This window comes from Delphinus delphis, chromosome 20 (assembly GCF_949987515.2).
Source record: "Delphinus delphis chromosome 20, mDelDel1.2, whole genome shotgun sequence".
In the NCBI taxonomy this organism is placed as follows: Eukaryota; Metazoa; Chordata; class Mammalia; order Artiodactyla; family Delphinidae; genus Delphinus; species Delphinus delphis.
This window is the reverse complement of record NC_082702.1, coordinates 41,569,601-41,588,929: the sequence shown is the minus strand read 5'-3', so window position 1 is coordinate 41,588,929 and position 19,329 is coordinate 41,569,601. Positions and strand designations below refer to the sequence as shown.

At 48.5% G+C, this 19,329-nt stretch overlaps 1 protein-coding gene across 1 annotated transcript in view; it reads right to left on the bottom strand.

The window, feature by feature from the left end:
* Positions 1–17,519, bottom strand: part of CDH1 (cadherin 1) — a 78,526-nt gene extending 61,007 nt beyond the window's left edge. The window contains exons 1-2 of the mRNA XM_059999971.1: positions 17,363–17,519; positions 16,347–16,461 (exon numbers count right to left, since the gene is read on the bottom strand). Of these exons, the coding sequence (XP_059855954.1) occupies positions 16,347–16,461; positions 17,363–17,416 (169 nt within the window). The 5' untranslated portion in view covers positions 17,417–17,519. The remainder of the gene's footprint in view (positions 1–16,346; positions 16,462–17,362) is intronic.
* Positions 17,520–19,329: the final 1,810 nt, after the last annotated feature.

Sequence of the window (19,329 nt, the reverse complement as noted above, 5' to 3'; positions counted from 1 at the left end):
GGGTCTGGAACACCCTTACCCACATACATCCTTATCCTTCACTTCGCTTGGATCTTTGCTCAAATGTCTCCTTCAGTGAGGCCCTCTCAGGCCACCCCACTGCTTCCCAGCAACTCCTCACTCAGAGTCGTTCTAAATATTTGTCGCCACCCAACACCCTAAATGTTTCACGTATTTACGTTTCTTGCCTGTTCCCATCAACACACTAGAATACAAACTCCACATGGAAAGAGATCCGTATGTGTCTGGTTCCCTCCTGCATCCTCAGTCCTGGAACGGTGCTTGGTACATAATAGCTATCATTATTTATTCAATGAATGAATGAACAAACGAACAAATGAATGGCAAAGAACAGGTGGTGCCATTTGCTGAGATGGGGATGGAGTAGTGGATTTTGGATAAGCATGTGGGGTGGCTGAGGGACAGCCAGGTGGGGCGGCCTCAAGTCTGAAGCACCAGGCCGGACCACGCTGGCCCGAGGGCCACATGGATGGGGCAGCTCATTTCTGGTTCTCCACAGCCACTCCAGATGGCCCCAGCAGGGCCTGGGACTGACTCCGTCCAGTGGCCCCAGGGCAGACAGAGGGAGAAGAACCTGCCACTCCTGTTCCCCGGGTTCTCCGAGCTTGCCTGAGTCTCTGCCCGCAGGGCCCCAGCAGCCAGCCAGCAGCAGACACATTACACAGTCCTTCTATGGCCCCGGTAGGCCCTGTCAGCCTCAGAAGGCCAGGCTGGAATAGCCATGGTGCTGGTGGCGGGAAGGGGTTTCCTCGTAGCCCCCCACTCTCCTGGTAGCCTCCAGGGCGGGAAGCTCAGTTTCACCTCAGCTACCTGCGTCACCGTTCAAACATCCCCTCTGTCATATTTCTGGCTCCCAGAATCTGCACGGGAGGTCCCTCCCCACCCATCTTGGCTTCTGGCATATCATCCCCGCCCAACACCCCAGACCCCCCAGACCCGGCTCCCCAGCTGCCCCTGCAGAAGCTCCGCCAGCTGCTCCAGCCCACACAGGTCTTCCCCCACCTGGGTTCTGAATGCGCCCATTGTCTGATAACTTGGCATCCCAGCGTTTCAATGCTCCTCCCCTCATTTCCAAACCCCTCACCCCTCGCCTGTCTCCAAGCCCCTCGGGACAGGAGAAACCTCGTAACTTGACACAGAGGACACAGTAGGCACTCAAACACTGTACTGAGGGAAACTGGTTGGCTTCTGTGCTAGTAGAAACACCTTTCTGAAGTTAGAGGGAATGAGGGGGGAAAAGCTCCATGGACTAACGTGCAAAATTTTCCCGGGCATATCGTAAAGGAGAGGCGGGAGATGGGTTACGTATTACACTGCCATTTGTGGAAAACTCCAGTTTTTCAAAAACCCACAAATATGGGCACACACGTTCTGTAAACCCTTAGAAAAATGTCTGGGAGGATGCATGCCAAATCGCTCATGTCGGCCACCTGAGAAGGGGAGGGTGTTTGAACTTTCACTTACAGATCATTATTCAGGTTTTCCTTGAATGATTTGTTTAAGCTTTGCAACAGAGAATTTCAAACATATCTCAAAGTAGAGAAAATAGTATGATGAGCCCCACGTACCAACAACATGACGCACGGTGGTCTTATTACATTTACACCCCCATCCCAGACCCCTGATCTTTCCATCTGTAAATAATATGTCCCTGTGTTTCTCCATCGGATCAAGACTCCTCCCTCTTTAAAAAAAAAAAAAAAAATCCATTACTACCATCGTGACATTTCTTAAAAACAAAATACTTTCCCTCACATCCAGCTTGGTAGGGAGGTCAACAAGCTCTGGCATTCCTGCAAGTTAACTGGGTTACCCTCTTCCCCGTGCCCCTGCCCCAGCCCCAAAGTGAAAAGGAAGAAACTTTCCGTGGCACTTTAGAAAAGAAAAAAATTCAAAAGAACCTACGAAGCTCTGAAATGGTTGCTTGCAAACGTTAGTCTCTGGACACAGTTCACCGTTCAGATTTTAAACGGAGCCCAAAGTGTCCAGGAACACCCCTTTAGTCTGTGCTTCCAAAGGAGCAGGCAGGATCTCCAAGCTTTTTACCCAAAGGGCTAAAACTGGTAAAGGACTTAGGGGGCTGCGTGGGAGATCCAGAGGTTCCTTTCTAGGCCAAAGTGAAGACTCTAGAATGCAGATATTCTCAGAAAGGGAGCTGCTGAGCTCAGGGAGGGGTAAAAGCAGGCCAGGCTGGGAGGCACGGCTTTTCCATCCCACTGTCACTGTCACTGTCACCAGCCATGACCCTGGATCAGCCAATAACCTCCAGAGGCTTTGGTTTTATTATTTGAAGATGGAACTGTCATAGCACCTACCTCACAGTTTGGTGCAGGGATTAAATAATGAGATCCTACCTGAATAGCTTGAGTACTCAATAAACGGGTGTGATCAAATTATGGTTCCTGTTTAATCACAATATTATTGTTATTCTAATTCTGACACCTATCAGCTGTGTGACTCTGGTCCAGCCACCTAACCTCGCTGAACTGGCCGATTCATGTATAAACTAAGAAACTAGATGACGCTTAAAGCCTCTTCTAATTCTGCCCCCAAAGAATGGATTTTTATGAATGAATCCAACTCTAGCTGTTCTTTCTCATCTAAGAAAACAAACAAAAGATGATGAAGCATGGAGTTTTTAAAACATATGGATTTTTTAAAACATATTCTTTCGCTGTGAGTTTAGTGCTAAGCAATTCTAACTCTTCCTCTAGGGGGAGGGCCTATGAGGGTTTACAGAGACCTTGGAATTCCCTGCATGGAACAGGGCTACAGCAGCAAGGGAGTGAGGTGGAGCAGGCAAGATGCTCCCGGTGTGACCACAGGTGCTTTTGGTGTCAGAATCAGGAAAGGGCTGTCAGTCTCCAGAAATGCACTCCCTGTGCTTCAAACCAACCTCAGAAGTCTTACCCTAGTCCCTCCTGCTGCAATTTCTGCCCCGTTTCCGTTTCCTTTTACTCCGTTCTCCATGGGACCACGTGGAGGAGACCCTTTGCAAGTATTCAAAAGCAGATTCATTGGTTCTCAGCTTCCTCAAAGGCCAACTCCCAGCCCAGGGAGGCTTAAGGATGCTGGCGCATGGGGAGAGAACAGAATTACTTGCACAGCAGGAGGCTGGGCAAAGACCCCTGAAAGAGTAAACACATCAGTTTTGGTGAGAGAAGGTGCCTGTGATTTGATACCAATGCTGACCCTATTTCATGCATCATCAGGAAACCCTGAAAACCACGCGCACCTCTCCGATGCCCAGGACTGGCCGTGGGAGGAATCTGTCCTCTGTGATCGGTAACAATCCCAGAGGCCAGAGATCTTCACATCACAGGCCCTCCTGCTTACACCATCTAAAATGCTCTTGACATTGCTTGTAACAGTGAAAAAATAGAAACATCCAGTATCCATCAAGAGGGGACTGACTATACAGTAGAACACTATACGGCAGTTATAAATGAGCAAAAACTCCAAGATATATCAAGCCAAGAAAATAAGTGCAGAACAGTGTGTTAAAAAGGGGGTGGGGTAGGGAGCAATAAGAATCTACACATACCTAACTCAAAAATATGGGAGGGCTTCCCTGGTGGCGCAGTGGTTGAGAATCTGCCTGCTAATGCAGGGGACACGGGTTCGAGCCCTGGTCTGGGAAGATCCCACATGCCGCGGAGCAACTAGGCCCGTGAGCCACAACTACTGAGCCTGCGCATCTGGAGCCTGTGCTCCACAACAAGAGAGGCCGTGATAGTGAGAGGCCCGCGCACCGCGATGAAGAGTGGTCCCCGCTTGCCACAACTAGAGAAAGCCCTCGCACAGAAACGAAGACCCAACACAGCCAAAAATAAATAAGTAAACATATGTGGGGTTAAAAAAAAAAAAAGGAAAAAAAATATAAAATAACAATGGGTTATGAAAGGGATCTGAGAGAAGTTGGAGTTCACAGAAAAGCACCAGCCAGGTACAGGTGCACTGGTGGTGGCATAAGCGTTGGGGTCAGCAGAACAGGGTTCAAATCCCTGCCTGCCATTTCCTAGCTTTGTGGCCTTGGGCAAGTCACTAACTCTCTCCGAGTCTCAGTTTCCCCCTCTGTAAACTGAAGGTAATACTAGAATCAAGTTCATAGGACAGTTGAGCCAAGTAGGTGTGACTATCAATCAGTGCAGTCACTTGGTGATGGTCTGCCTGCCTGGACAGCAGCACTTGACCTGTGGACAAACAATTTGCATTTGAAGCAAAGTGACAAGGGGATGCAGCCCTTCTAATCCTCAGTTCTCTCTGGCTCCTTCCGTTCTTTAGCATTTACACATTTTTTTTAACCCCTTGACACAAGACTAAAGCAGAAACGTCTAATAATAAAAACTCAATACTTAAAGAGTGTTTGATATGTGCCAGGCACTGAAAGCACTTTATGTCCGTTAACTCATTGAATTTTCATCGCAACCCTGTGAAGTAGGAACTACAATTTTATCCCCCCTTTACAAGTGAGGGGACTGAGGCACAGAAAGGTTAAGTAACTCAAGGCAAGAGTTGAGTCAGGATTTGAACCCAGGCGAACCTGTTTCTCATACCACTCTCCCCAATTCATCTTCACTCTCAGAGGCTTAGGGAGGCTGATTCCTTCATTTCACAGGTTAAAAGAGAAATAAATGCTGAAGATTAAAGCCACAACCTTGACATCAAATCTCTGTTGAAACTAGGAGTAAAACCTCACACCTGGTAAGTGATGTACAGTTTCCTAGGCTGAACAGCCTTCCCAGGTATTTAATTCCCAAAGTCTTAAGTACTCCCACGGCTCAGGCAAGAGGATTAGCAAGGGGAAAAAACAAAAGAGAGAGAGAGAGAGAAAGAAAGAGAAATCATAACTAAAATTTCCAAAGTCCAAAGAAAAATCAGCACAATTTACATGGAAGTTTCAAAATCAAAGACTCTGACGAGCTCTGAAACACCCATCTGCAAGGCATAGATGAGCATTCCTTTATAAATGCAGACTTGAAAAGGCAAAAGGTGCAGGAAGTACACCCACAAATTCTCATTTCTCCAGAGAGTTTAGTCATGATTACTAGCCCAGGAGGTGGGGTGGGAATGAAACCAACCACATGACCCTAACCAAGCAGGTGTTGAACCCAGTCATTCCTGCAAGACCACAGGCTTCTTGTTAAGAGTGCAAAGATCTAGGGCCAGTATCTCCCCGGATATGAGTAAGAGCAGGCACCTAAAGTACCTGTGACCATGAGAGGGTGATGTCACGGAGTCATTCAACCTCTGATACTGATAACCTCACCAGGATGGCAGTGATTCAGGGCCCCGCCCCACCTGTCAATAGGGCCCAGGTTATTGTCCCAAGCTGACTCAAGTGATGACGTTCTCTATGGAAAAGCCACAACTTTTCCACAAACAAGTTGGTCAAATCATTCCCTTTCAAAGACTCCCACACAATTGTGATGAAGAATTTGTGGGGGAAGAAGTTTGCTGTCTGAAAATCCTCATACTGAAACCAGGCTTCATTCTAACTAGCAGGTCCTGGGACACTGGTATACATGTAACCCCTCCGCCCCGCCGCCCCAAAAACATTCTGCCAGAGAAGTCTCATCCCTCTGCCATAAACTAGACGTAAAGCCATACTCCTCTTGGGCAACAGGCCAAGGGGAGGGGTAGCTTGGAAAGAACACTGGATCCTGGTTTGAATCCAATACCCTTTAAAGGAGATGTGGTAACAATTAGCTCTCAGGATTATTCTAGAAAAATGCCTGCCCAGAGTATTGTCTTTAAATGGCACCAAGGGACTTCCCTGGTGGTCCAGTGGTTAAGAATCCATCCGCCAATGCAGGGGACACGGGTTCAATCCCTGGTGTGAGAAAATCCCACGTGCCAAGGAGCAACTAAGCCCGCGAGCCACAACTACTGAGCCCACATGCCACAACTACTGAGCCCGTACACCACAACTACTGAAGCCAGCACACTCTAGGGCTCACGCACCATAACTACTGAGCCCGCGTGCTGCAACTAGTAAAGCCCACGTGCCTGGAGTCCGTGCTCTGCAACAAGAGAAGCCACAGCAACAAGAAGCCCATGCACAGTAATGAAGAGTAGCTCCTGCTCGCCGCAACTAGAGAAAGCCTGCACGCAGCTATGAAGACCCAGCGCAGCCATAAATTAATTTTTTTAATTAATTAATTTTTTAAAATAGCACCAATATGGACTTAAAGAATGTGGGAAGTCCAGCTCTCTCAAGAAACAGCCCAATCCTAATTACCAATCGAGCATCTCACTTCTTCAGGTCTTTACACAAATGTCATTCTCCTTAGTGACAACCTCTCTCCAATCCCTCCAGCCCCCAAATCCCTCCACCCCAACACACATAATTCTTATCACCCTTCCTGCAGTGTTTTCTTTCCCTTCCATAGACCACCATCCAATTGCCTCCTCCTATCTCCTCCAATTAGAAGGGAAGGAAGTCCAAGAGGACAGGGACTTTTGTCTTTTTCCCGTTACATCCTCAACACCTAGTGCAGTGCTAGATAGGTGCCCAACAAATTTATTCCTTGAACAAACAAATGCCTCCGTCGTCCCAAGGGACTTCTCTCCCCGAGACATTCAGAGCAGGAACTATCCATCACCTTCAGCTGGCTGCTCACAGACCATCTGGTTAGTTGGCTTTTCTTGCAGTAAAGAGCACAGACTTTGGAGTCCAACAGCCACTGAACACGCGGCCAGGCTCTCCCACTTCCTGTCCTAGTGAACTACACTGTCTCACGCAGCTGCTCAGGGTCTGTCAATTCTCAGTAGTTTTGTGAGGTGTAAGGGAGAGAGACAGCATCTGGCAAGAGTTCTGGACACATAGTATGTACTAGTACTATCTGTACAATGTTGCTTAGGATAAGAAGAGAGGATGAAACAATTTTTTTACTATGTCTCAAATATTGCATGGGACATACTGATACTAAAAAAATCAGTCATTGTTTATCTGAAATTCAAATGTAACTGGGCATCCTGTATTTTTTTTTTTCCATTTGCAGATGGTGGCCACTTTAATTTGAGCAATGATTGATACAAACCATTTGAAGGCAAATAAAGCATCCTATATTTTTGATGTTCAATCTGGCAACTCTGCCCATTAGGCATTATATTGCTGAAGGCGAAGTGATGCATCTTACATAAAGATTTATAAGATACTACCCTATAATACTCTCTCAGTGAATATTTATTGATCAGATGAATTTCGGAGCTGTGAGATTTTTGTCTTGGCCGTGAGATGATTGAGTTAGCCGTAGATCACTGTCGTTGAGTTTTTTGCATCTCTTTAGAAGCTCCCTTCAGGTTCCTGCGCATTGCCAAAAACTGGAAGAATGGAAACTGGGTCTTGAACAATTAATGGGCCTGAAGGATGCTGCCGATACCCAGGAGAAAGGTGTTGGGTGTATCTGGAAGCCTTGCTCAAGGAAGGTGTCACCAGACAATAGGAAACCAAACAGATGGCCCTGGCGGCTCAGATCTCTGTTTAGATTTTGATCTGGTGCTTCCTTACACCAAGAAGTGTGGGGCAGAAATGGCTCATCTGACCTTTACACTCTAGACTGCAAGCTGTTTTGTGACAAGACAATGAGGTAAGGTTACACCAGCAGTGTGCAGGGCTCAGAGAAACTGGGGAGTGCCAAGTGGAGACACATGCCCTGAGAACATCCCCTTCTCCTTGTGTCCTTTCTGTGGCTGGTACTGAGAAAGTTCCCTCTTTTCTTTAAAACAGAAAGCACGACAACACCTGAAACTACTATGTTATGTGTCAATTAGATCTCATTTTATTTTTTGGAAAAAGGCACAGTGGAATAGCTTCTAAAAGCAAAAGATATGTACGGACCTATATATACACTCTGAAACCTCATTCCTTCATTCAACAAATAGTTACTGACACCTACTATGGGCCAGGAACAGTTCCAGGTGCAATACAGCCGGTGAACTCAACAAGACAAAAGCCCCTGGCCTCCCGGAGTTTTTTTGTTGTTTGTTTTTAATATTTATTTATTTATGTGGCTGTGTTGGGTCTTAGTTGCGGCACGTGGGATATTAGTTGCAGCATGAGGGATCTAGTTCCCTGACCAGGGATCGAACCTGGGCCCCCTGCAATGGGAGCATGGAGTCTTAACCACTGGACCACCAGGGAAGTCCCCCTCTTGGAGCTTTTGTTCTAGTGGGAGGAGAAAGACAATAGACAGGTGAAATACATGTTAGATGGTGAAAAGAGCTACAGAGGAAAACAAAGCAAAGAAGGGGGAAAGGGTTACTGCCTCAAATAGGGTGTTCAAGAAAGACCTCATTGAGAGGGTGACACTTGAGCAGAGAAGTTAAGACATAAAGGAGTGAGCCATGCAGGTAGCCGGGGGAAACTGTTATTGACAGAGGTAATAGCCAGTGCAAAGGCCCTGAGGTAGAAATGTGCCTGGTGTGTTCTAAGTACAGTCAGGACAAGAGGTAAGGGGTGGAGGTGGGCGGGGAAGCAGATCATGGAAGGCTTGTAAGTCATAGAAAACATTGGCTTTCATTCTGTGTGAAATGGGAAACCACTGGCGGATTTTGAGTAGGTGTGATGCTTTCTAACTTAAATTTTAAAAACCATCACTGACTGCTGAGTGGAGAAAAGACTGTTGGTAGAGGGGCAGAGGAAGCAAGAAGACCAGAAAGGAGGCTGTTGCAACATCGAGGTGAAGACACTCAAAAACGTCTTTGGGGAAAATTCTCCTGGGAGTCTGAGTACCAAACCACACAAACAGGTGTTCTTCTTAGCCTTCAACCTGCCCAAGTATCATAAATCTGAAAGGCTGTTGGATTGTTACAAGCTCTTCTAATTACAAAGCCCACTAATTATTATCTAGACCTTGGCCAGTTATCCCACGGGGTCCTGTGCTGGCCACCATTTATGATTTTCCTCATGGGAACAGGTTCAACTCTTCAGGCAGACCCCAGAAGTTCCCAGCAGTAACATCTGAGCTCACAGGGATCTGGGCACACTCCGTCTATTCCCAGTGTGGACAGATCCACAGCCAGACCTCTGCCTGGTGCCCACACCTTGAGTTGGTTCCACTTGGAACATGAGTTTGTTTAGGACATGTTCCCTCCCAACCCACCATGAATGCCAGTATAATTGCATTTTCAGACTCAGAAAGTCGAAAAGAAGAAAGTAAAAGAAGTGCAGTTCACCTAGCATTTTTAGGAAGTGAAAGTCAAAAGGGACAGAGGCTGAAAATGGCTCAGAGGCGAAAGACAAAAGAGGTGCTTCAGAGGCAAAAAAAAAAAAAAAAAAAGCCTGAATTCTAGCAACACAATTAAAAGTAGCAAGATGCAAAAGGTGTAAAGACCTCTTTTCCAAAGGGCGGGAGGAACTCGCCTTAGAAAGGTGAATTAGTTTCACTGGAGATGCAGTTTGGCAACGAGGCAGTCGAGGGCGTGGGAAAGGGCACCGGTTTTAGAAGACAGAAGTCCAGCTCTGCCACTACCTGGCTGGGTGACCTCAGACAAGTTGTCCAACTTCTGAGTCTGTAGGAGATAATGACAGTTTCCGTCCTGGGCCACCGTAAGGCTTAACCAAGCTGTCAGGTCTGTGAGGACCCACTTTTGCAGGCCCCACTCCTGACACTGGTTAGAAACAAATACTTGTATTTTTATTTGTTGGCCGCCTCCAAATAAATACTCTCAGCATAGCCCTTCCATTATGTTCTCCTCCAGTGTGGGGTCCCTGGAAAACCTCTGCATCTATTGACACAAGACTAAGGAAAAAAGACCACTGTCCTATACAAATTCCTACTGAAACTGGTGCCTGCTGTTCTCCCAAGCTCCAGCCCTGAGATTCCCAAATACCCTCAAGATGATGCCACTTCTGGGTCCTTCAAACTTAACACTTTCCTAACCAAGAACAAATTTTCCTTCCCCAACTTGCTCCTACTTTCTCCTCTATTCCCAGCACAGGATGTCCTCTCATTCACCAAGATCCAGGGGGTAGAACTGAGCACCCCTCGCTCAGAAAACATCCTCTGAATATTTTCCCACCCCAGTGACATTCTCCAGTATATTGGAATTAGCCACTGAGGGAGGGGGCGCATCAGAGAATTCCTGGAATCTCCCTGAGGGCCCCCAGCACTGGCTGCTTCTCTGGGCACCCCCCATCTCCACCCCGTCTGCTCTAATTTGCGCCCGCAGAGCTCTCCTTCACCGGCACGGCAGGTCGACCAGCCGTATCCTTCCCTGATCAAGGGTGCCCTTGGATCCTTGGCCTCAGGATGGGCAACCAGATGCCCACACCCTGGCCGGCACTGGGTATTTATTCATCAAACATTCCTGATCTCGCCACTGGAGTTGTCCAGGGCGATGAATCAGGTGGCAGCGGACTCCTGGGGAGCTTTTAAAAATGCCATGTCAGAACCCCACCTTCAGAGACTGCAGCTCAGTGAATTTTCAGGTTTTTGAAGTGCTCCAGGTGATTTGATGCTTAGCCATGTGGGTAAACCATGGTCTCAGAGGCTGGGGCAGAGCGTTTTTTGGCAATGGGGAAAAGACAGGCACCCTTAAGCCATGTGTATTATGAAATATGTTTAAAAACCAAGCAAAAGCTGCCAGGTTCAAGGTCACCCTGATTTCTTGCACCCCCCCACCCGGACCCAGTTGTACCTTGCCCACTCCTCCCACCCCAATTCTGAACAATATTCATGGGCAGGTCCACAGACAACCCCACTCCAGCCCTTCCCAAGCACACTGCACAGTGGCAAGCAAGAAAACACCGCAGCATTTCCTTTCCTAGCAAAGGGCACTTTGGTCTAGTCACTGTTTGCTGTTTGCAGAGCAGTGTTTGCTTTAACACAGAAACAGGGAGAGTGAGGAAACTGGTTTGGCTGGTTTGCCGGGTGGGAGAGAGCACAGGGAAACGTTTGAACCAAAGGTAAAACAAGGGAGAGTCTCAAACAGAAGGCACCAAATACTCCAGGGGCTTTAATATGTAATATTCATTGGGCACTTAATATACACTGTGACATGGGTACTATTATGCCCATTTTACAGAAGGGGAATCTAAGGCTTAGAAAGTCCCTGGCCAATGTCCCTCAGCTGGCAAGGGGCATTACCTGGATTTCAATCTAGGCAGTCTGACTCAAGAACCTTCTAAATGTTCTTGGGCCTTGGGAGGTGGGGGAGGAGTGGAGAACTGAGGTAGATACAGGAAGGAAAGGGAAGAGGAAAAATGCAGAAAGAGGGGGCTTAAAACGCTCCCAACAGTAACAAGCAAAAGCTGAAGTATATAAAGGAAAACTTACAATAGTAAGAGAGAAAAGGCGAGGGGAGAGGGAGGGGAAAAGGAGGGGAGGGGGGGGGAGAGGGAGGGGAGAGGGAGAGAGAGAGAGAGAGACACCACCGCAATTTTTTTTTAATGGACCAAAGACAAAAAAAAACACTTTAAAGTGTCTAACTGCCCTTCCATTTCCAGAATCGGGTTTGAGGTCTCCCCTCTCTGCCCTCCGTGGCTTTCAGAGGGAAGCACTAAGTACACTGTATCCCTGGGACACACTTATCACTATGGTCTGGCTTCAAGAGCCACTGGCTGGGCATGCAGCCTTCACAAGCATCTTAGAAAGTTCTAACAGACGCAGCTCTCCCTGCCAATTACAATCAACGTTGAGCGCTGGCCCAAGGCCACAGTTTGAGAGGAAGAAAATAAGCCAAGGTATGAGGTAGTAAATATGCATTCATTCATTCATTTGTTGAAAATAATACGAGTGCCTACTCTTTCCCTAAGAAATATGAGCCACCATTGAATGACTCCTTCCTGTTTCCTTAACATCCTTCTCACTCACTTTACGTTCAGCCCACTCGGCTTTATTCATTACTGTAATCCCAGGGTCCAGCCCAGTGCTGACACTCAATAGGTACCCACGTGTGTTGACAAGAGAATCTAAACGAATAAACAAATATGCATATTTAATCCTCACAACAAACCTGTAAGTATTATTGCCCACCCCACCCCCCAATTTTACAGATGGGAAACAGGCTCTTAGAAGCAAAGTGATTTACCCAAGGTCACACAGCTAGTAGCTGAAATTCATACCTGGTCTTTCATACTCACGGAACTATCCTGACCAGCCCTAGCCCATTCCCTTCCTTGAAAGCCTACAGCCCTGAAAGAAGATGGGGGTTGAGGCAGAGTGGAAACCCAGAAAGTCTGGATTGTGATGGGTGTCTCTTAGGGATTTCTGGGTATGGGCAGCTTCTGGGAGATGTGAGAGCTGATTGCTTCAGCATCCGGCTTATCTGGGGCTGCACTTGGAAGGCTTAGAAGGAGCATTTAGGAGGAAAAGGCTCACCCAATAAAAAGCCCCAGAAAGCAAACAGGGATTTCCATAAACACCTGGCTGAGAGGATAGGCAGGTCTAGAGGCCCCGTACAGAAGCAGCAGGTGCCAGCCTTCCTTAGATGGCTTTGCAGGGCTCAGGACTTTCTGCCACTCCTTGTGAGACACAAAGGCAAGGGCAGGAGAATGACTCATTAGTCTCCTTCCCCAGGGAGATTTGCACCAACCACTGACACAGATGTGAGTAACAGGGAAGTGATGTTTAGGAGTTGGAGGGATGAGGGAGTAGGGATCCTATGACGTAAGGTGACCCCAAAGCAGGCTTCTGTATTTGTTTTTTAAAGCCTAGTTTAGGGACTTCCTTGGTGGTACAGTTGTTGAGAATCCACCTGCCAATGCAGGGGACACAGGTTCGATCCCTGGTCGGGGAGGATCCCACATGCCGCGGAGCAACTAAGCCCGTGTGCCACAACTACTGAGCCTGCACTCTAGAGCCCGCGTGCCACAACTACTGAGCCCACGTGCCGCAACTACTGAAGCCCGCGCGCCTAGAGCCCGTGCTCTGCAACAAGAGAAGCCACCGCAATGAGAAGTCCCCGCACCGCAAGGAAGAGTAGCCCCTGCTCACCGCAACTAGAGAAAGCCTGCATGCAGCAACGAAGACCCAACACAGCCATAAATAAATAAATAGATAGATAGATAGATAAAGCCTAGTTTAATGAGGGGGCCTGCATACCGTTTCCATCACCTTTCAGCACATCTTTTAGAAGGAGGAGGAAATGGGTGTATTTAATCCTTACAGCTGGATGCCTGTGAGCAAGGTCAATCCATCAAGCAATCAGAGCTCAAACCCAAAATATAAGCCCTGTTTGCCCAAGGTCAGGTGGAGGAGGAAGCAAAGCAAGGAAATCATCGGTTTGAAAGCCTGCCTGCTTTTTTTCCCACCCCTCAGTCAACTGAAAGCTGAGTGCACAAGTATTATCCTGAGATTGGAAACTGTCTAACAGCCTGGGTTTTTCAAACCAGTTTGTGCTTTAAAAAAAAAAAAAAAAAAGGAAAATAATCAGAAACTCTAAAGAACCAGTTTACAGTTGTGGTTTTGGTGTCGTTTGTATGTACGTTCTCCATTCTAAAACGTAGAGAGAAATCAAAGGAACACAAAGCTGAGTGAGACTGTGAGGTTGGCCTTCTCACAGGGCGCAGGAACGACCCCAGAAAACCACCCCAAGATCCCCTAAGTTTAATCAAAACCCTATTTGTGACACTCTTCAGCCACCTGTGGACATAACGCAATAGGCTTCTTGTTCTCAGACCCTCATGCAGCAAATTCCCCACAGGGCCAATGTTTAAACCTGGTACTAATGTTGCATGCCTCCATCTTCCTGGGCTGTCCAAAGAGAATGAGGTCACCTCCCTAAATCCTGGCTGCCTTTTTCAATCACAAAGCCAGTTCCCTGAGATCGCATGTGTGATTTTACCAGAAGGGCACTTTCATCTGATTCCACATTGGAGTGGTAGGAGACCCCATCGTCCAAAAAGGCCAAAAAAATTACATGTCAGGAAATCTGTTGATTGGGGCTGGGTACGTGGACATAAAGGGAACTGGAACCAGCCACACAAGCAGCTTCCAGAGGATACTTCTCCCACCAACATGACCAGCTATAGGCCCCTTCCACTTCCCACAAGGTCTGGCCCACCTCCATAACCACCAGCCCCCTCGGGGTCCTGCCCTATCAACACCTCTGCTCTCCAGGGTACATAGGGAGGATGAGGCCTATTTCACGATGGACACAAATTCCCCAAATACCCTCTGTCTTTTTCTTTTCGAGATTATTGAGAAGCGTGAAGAATGGGAGAAAGACCGGCTGTGGCTCCCTGAGCAGATCAAGAAATTGCCTTATGCTTCAGTCTCCTCATCTCAAAACAGAAATAACAATGGTACCCACCCACCCCCCACCCCCCGTCACACAGTTCAATGAGGTAAAATAGGTAAAGCGCTTGTCCCAGAGTCTGGTTCAAAAGCCAATAGGTGGGGCTATTAATAATAATATTTATGTTATTATTAACATGTAATCATATTATTACTGGTCAGATACAAAAGCTTGGTGGTGGTGGTGATGGGAATAAAAACTAGACTAACCCACCCTTGGTGCTACAAAGATGTCTTGGTGAAGGAAAATAAAGTGACCAACACCTGTGTTGCAACACCTCATACACAGATGCACACACCATTTCTAACCCTTGCCCCGAAGTCAAGGTTCAGTCAACTTTGCCTCATCCCAGAAGCCAGTCTTCACTGCCCACTGATACCCATCAGAACACCCCAGGGCACCCACACTCTGCCACCTAAGTGCCCATGTCCCACAATGTTCTCTAAGCGGGTCCTGGGACATTTCTTAGCAACCTGCTGGAGTGTGAAATACCAGGGGCAGGGATGAAGTATCCCTATATCTCCTCCATCACTCCCGGGGGCCCAGCATAGGGCCGGGCAGAACATCAAGCAGAGACTGGCCGAGTGATGGTGGACCCACTGCAAAACCAGGCAGACAACACTTCCTTTCTGACCCAATAGAAAGCTCCACACAACACAGACGTGACTCAGAAAAGCAAATATGTTTAATCAATCAAGCTGTTTAAAAAAAAAAGTCTCCTACTGTTGGAACAACTTTCAAAGTTCAAAAAAAATTTCAGACAACAGCATGATTGCTGTAGATTTTCCACATGGCCAAAGACTGGAAGAATAAACAGTGAATTGCCTTAGGGGAATTGTGGGTGATTTCTCATTTCAACAAGTGTTTCTTTTATTGTTATGATACTTGCCCTATCAACTAAATCAAGAGGGAAGAGAAAGTCCTTTGGTAGGAAATAAGCGCCTGGGAATCAGTGAAACCAGAAGAGAAACCAACATTCCCTTGCTCTCACTCCTGGGCAATAGTGAAGTGAAACAAAGCAAACTCTAGAATCCTGATTATCACAGTGATAAGACCCAGAGGCACACTGTGTCCGTTTTCATTCCCTGAGTCAGAGCTACCAGGTTTTTGAAACACACACACACACACACACACACACACACACAAACACACACACCCCATTATTCCTTGGGGGAATGGTACCTGTATCAAAATGTTTTCATCTCTATGAGCAAAAGCCACAGTCTGGTGACTAAGAGAGGGCTCCTCAGTCATCCCAGAGATGTTGCAGAATGGGGCCTAGGAGTCAGGTCCTAGCTCAGATTCTTGCTCTGATGAACGTGGGGCAAGTGGGCTCCACCCTCCTGAGCCTCACATTTGCTCATCTGTACCACGGGAATTACCACCCACCCCCACCCTCTTCCCACACATCAGGTTTTTGTAGCATGAAATGATAGACTGTCTCAAAGTGGTCAGGATGGGCTTCCCTGGTGGTGCAGTGGCTAAGAATCCACCTGCCAATGCAGGGGGCATGGATTCGAGCCCTGTTCCAGGAAGATCCCACAGGCCGCGGAGCAACTAAGCCAGTGCACCACAGCTACTGAGCCTGCGCTCTAGAGCCCACGAGCCACAACTACTGAAGCCCACGCACCTAGAGCCCCTACTCTGCAACAAGAGAAGCCAGCACAATGAGATGCCCGCGCACGGCAACAAAGAGTAGCCCCCACTCGCCACAACTAGAGAAGAGCCCTCACGTAGCAATGAAGACCCAATGCAACCAAAACTTTTAAAAAGTAAAAAAATAAGTAGCCCTGAAAAAATTATATATATAAAGTGGTCAGGACAATATGAGACACACTGAAGGCCTCTAATAAGTGCCCCCCATAACTAAGTCAACCATACAAGATAGCCCCCTCAACCCCAACTGCTCTATCTTGGCAAAAGTTTAGATCCCTGTATCTGTGTAAGTTACAAAGGGGTGTCACCTGAGCCACGGAAGAAGGGGCTCGCCCAGTCCAGCCCAGGGGTGTGGGAGCGCAATTTCTCGGACCCTTCCCAATCCCACCCCACCCCGCTCAGGGACAACTGCGGCGCGCCCTCACCTCTGCCCAGGACTCGGCCTCTCTCCAAGTGCAGCCGGGGCACGGTGAACGTGTAGCTCTCGGCGCCAAAGCCGGGATTGCAGGGCTCCGGCTCCTGGCAGAGCCACGATGAGACCTGGGGAGGAGAAAGATATGGAACCCGGGTGACTTGAGAGGGTCCCCTCCCGCCCACACCGAAACCAACAGTGCCTCCCCTCCCTTGCTCCCGGCGCCAGGACTGTGGGAGTGGCCCACCCCCATGCCCATCCCCATCCCCCCGGGCAGGCAGCCACGCCAAACTCTTTCATTCGGAAACCTGTGGCCGCCAAGCCCCCAGGACTTCCCAGGAGAGGCGGCTGCTGGGTCACCTTCTACAGACCTAGCACCCCCTTCCTTCCAGTCTCCTTTTTAATTCCATTGGAGGCATCTTTACGCTTCCAAATTCCACTTTCCCTATACCGGGAGAGCTCCCACTCTTAAGCCCAGTTCCTCAGACCGAGGGGCGTTCCAACCCCTTTTGACCCTACTTTCTTGTCCCGGGGACGTCCCCATACCTATTTACTACCCTTTCTTTACAGGGCAGGTGCCTTCTTTATCTATTGGTTCCCCTTGCCTTACCTCAGAGGTCGTTCCCACTACTCCCGGCTCCCCCCGGACTTGCACCAGGGCTCCCCTATCCCATACCCCGACGCCCACTCTACTCCATGCCCTCCGCTGCCCGCCCTTAGCCCACCCGACTCCCCGGAGGCTGCAGTGAGGCGTGCCCCCCCCCACCTCAGGCATTTGCGGGAGGCAGTAGGCAAAGCCGCGCTCGCCCTTCACCCTCACCCGCTCCCGCTCCCTTCTCCGTGGAATCCAGAGCGCGGCGCAGTTTCCAGGCCTATCAGGCCCTTTGTACCCAAACTTTCTTGGAAGAAGAGGGACTGGGGATGACAGGAGAGAGAAAGGGACGACGAAAGAGAGGAAGGGGCTGGGGGCCGGGGTGCGGTTGGTGGGTCCGGAAGGCGTCTCCTGCAAAGTCAGGGGACCCAACGTACCTGCAGCAGCAGCAGCAGCAGGAGCGCAGAGAGGCTGCGGCACGGAGGGCCCATGGCGGGCCGGGCGGGGGTCGAGTATGGTCCGGCCGAGCTGGGCCGGGCTCGAGTCTGGCAGAACTTCCGCGAATTCACAGGTGCTTTAGGGTTCCGGACGCCACTGAGCTGGGCAGTGCCGCGGGAGCCAGGTGAGCCTCGACGGCCCCGCCTCCGGCACCGCTGATTGGCTGAGGATGCACCTGCCCGGCTGCAGCCAATGACCGGCGCGGAAAGGCCTCGGGCTTCCTCCGCTGGCTTGGGCGGACGCTCCGCCCCCGCTCCCGCCCCCCACCTCAGGCCGACCCGGTGACCGGATTGTAGAGTCAGAGCAGCGGATAGGGCTCCATGATTCCTATTACCATCAGGTTTGAATACCAGCCTCGCGGTGGCTCACTAACACCTGGGACCAGACAGGATTTTACTCTTTAACTACTTCTGTCTTTTTAACTTCAGATCTCCATCAGTTCGTGAATCTGCAAATCAATTCACTGGGCGGGACCCCGCCCCCCCCCCGCCCCCCCCCCCCCCCCGCCCTTCAAAGCTTCAGTTTCTCCACCTTCCAAATGGGAATAATAATCACCGAGCCTCCCTGTGTTGTTGTGAAGTTGTCATACAATTAATAAGACAAATGTTTGCTGCACCACAAAAGCTCGATACAGAGGTGAGGGATAATAATAGTTAACAATAGGTGCTGGGCATTAAAAGTTACTGTGCCGGGCTCTGTGCTAAGCATGACATTAACCATCTCATTTAATCTCATCTCAAAACAACACAAGAGCTGTGTTATTATTCCCATTTGATAGCCAGACAACTGAGGCATAAAGAATTTGAAGCCAGTAGGAAGTGATAGAGGACTGGAACCCACCTCCCTCTGATTCCAGAGCCCCTATTCTATTAACTTCACCTCATGTGGTCCCACAAAATCGCCAGCTGGAGCTGCAGTTTTCAATCTGTCCTTTAATGTTGACTGGAAGAGATCCATTAGAGATCACCCAAACCTTTCATTTGCAAATAACTCTTTCTATGTCCCATGCAATGGACACCATCTTTCCCTTTACCCTTGAATCATGATCAGAACTACAGTACGTGTAAAAAGAAATGGTAATTATGTGATATGATGGGGGTGTTAGCTATGAGTTAGGTATGTGTTAGGTAAGTGTTAGTTACTATGGTAGTAATCATTTTGCAATATATGTAAGTGTATCAAATCAACATTTTGTACACCTTAAACTTACACAATGTTATATGTCAATTGTATCACAATAAAGCTGGAAAAATACAAAAACAAACAAACAAACAAAAGCACTACAGTGTGTGGAGTCAGCCACTCACTAGCTGTGCAACTTTGGGCAAGTCAGTATTTTCATCTGTATAAATGGGTCCTTAGGAGCTAATATAAGAAAATCACTAAGCAGAGTGCTTGTTGCCTGGTAGCAACTGCTCAGTAAGTGTTGGGTGTGGAGGTTGTTCTTTGGAACGGACCACCCCCTTTCCCCCTTGCTCATGGGGAAGACCATGTTTACAATATTTCACCCCGAGCTAAAAGTGAATCTGAGCCCATTGAGGCTACTTTCTCAACCCCAGAGGAGAGGCACTGTCTTGAACCAAGACACTGTTTCAGGTCAGTCCAGCCACCCCCCCCCCCAACCTGTCCCCTCCATTTTAATGGGTTTCTGAGCACACGCCCAGGCCATTTGGATCTCTGCATCTTGGCGCTCTCTCTGCCTCAACCCACCAGGAGACTTTGAGGGAAAAGGCTCCAGTATTTCCTTTCCCACTGAGGCTCCTGCAGGACAGTGCATTAAGCAAGAAAATGGAAATACAGAAAGAGGCGTTTCCCCCATGGGGCGGCTTGTCCGTTTATTTTTTTTCCCCTCAGTTATGTAAAAATTCATGTTTTATACCATCACTCAGCCCAGGGAGACTTTAGG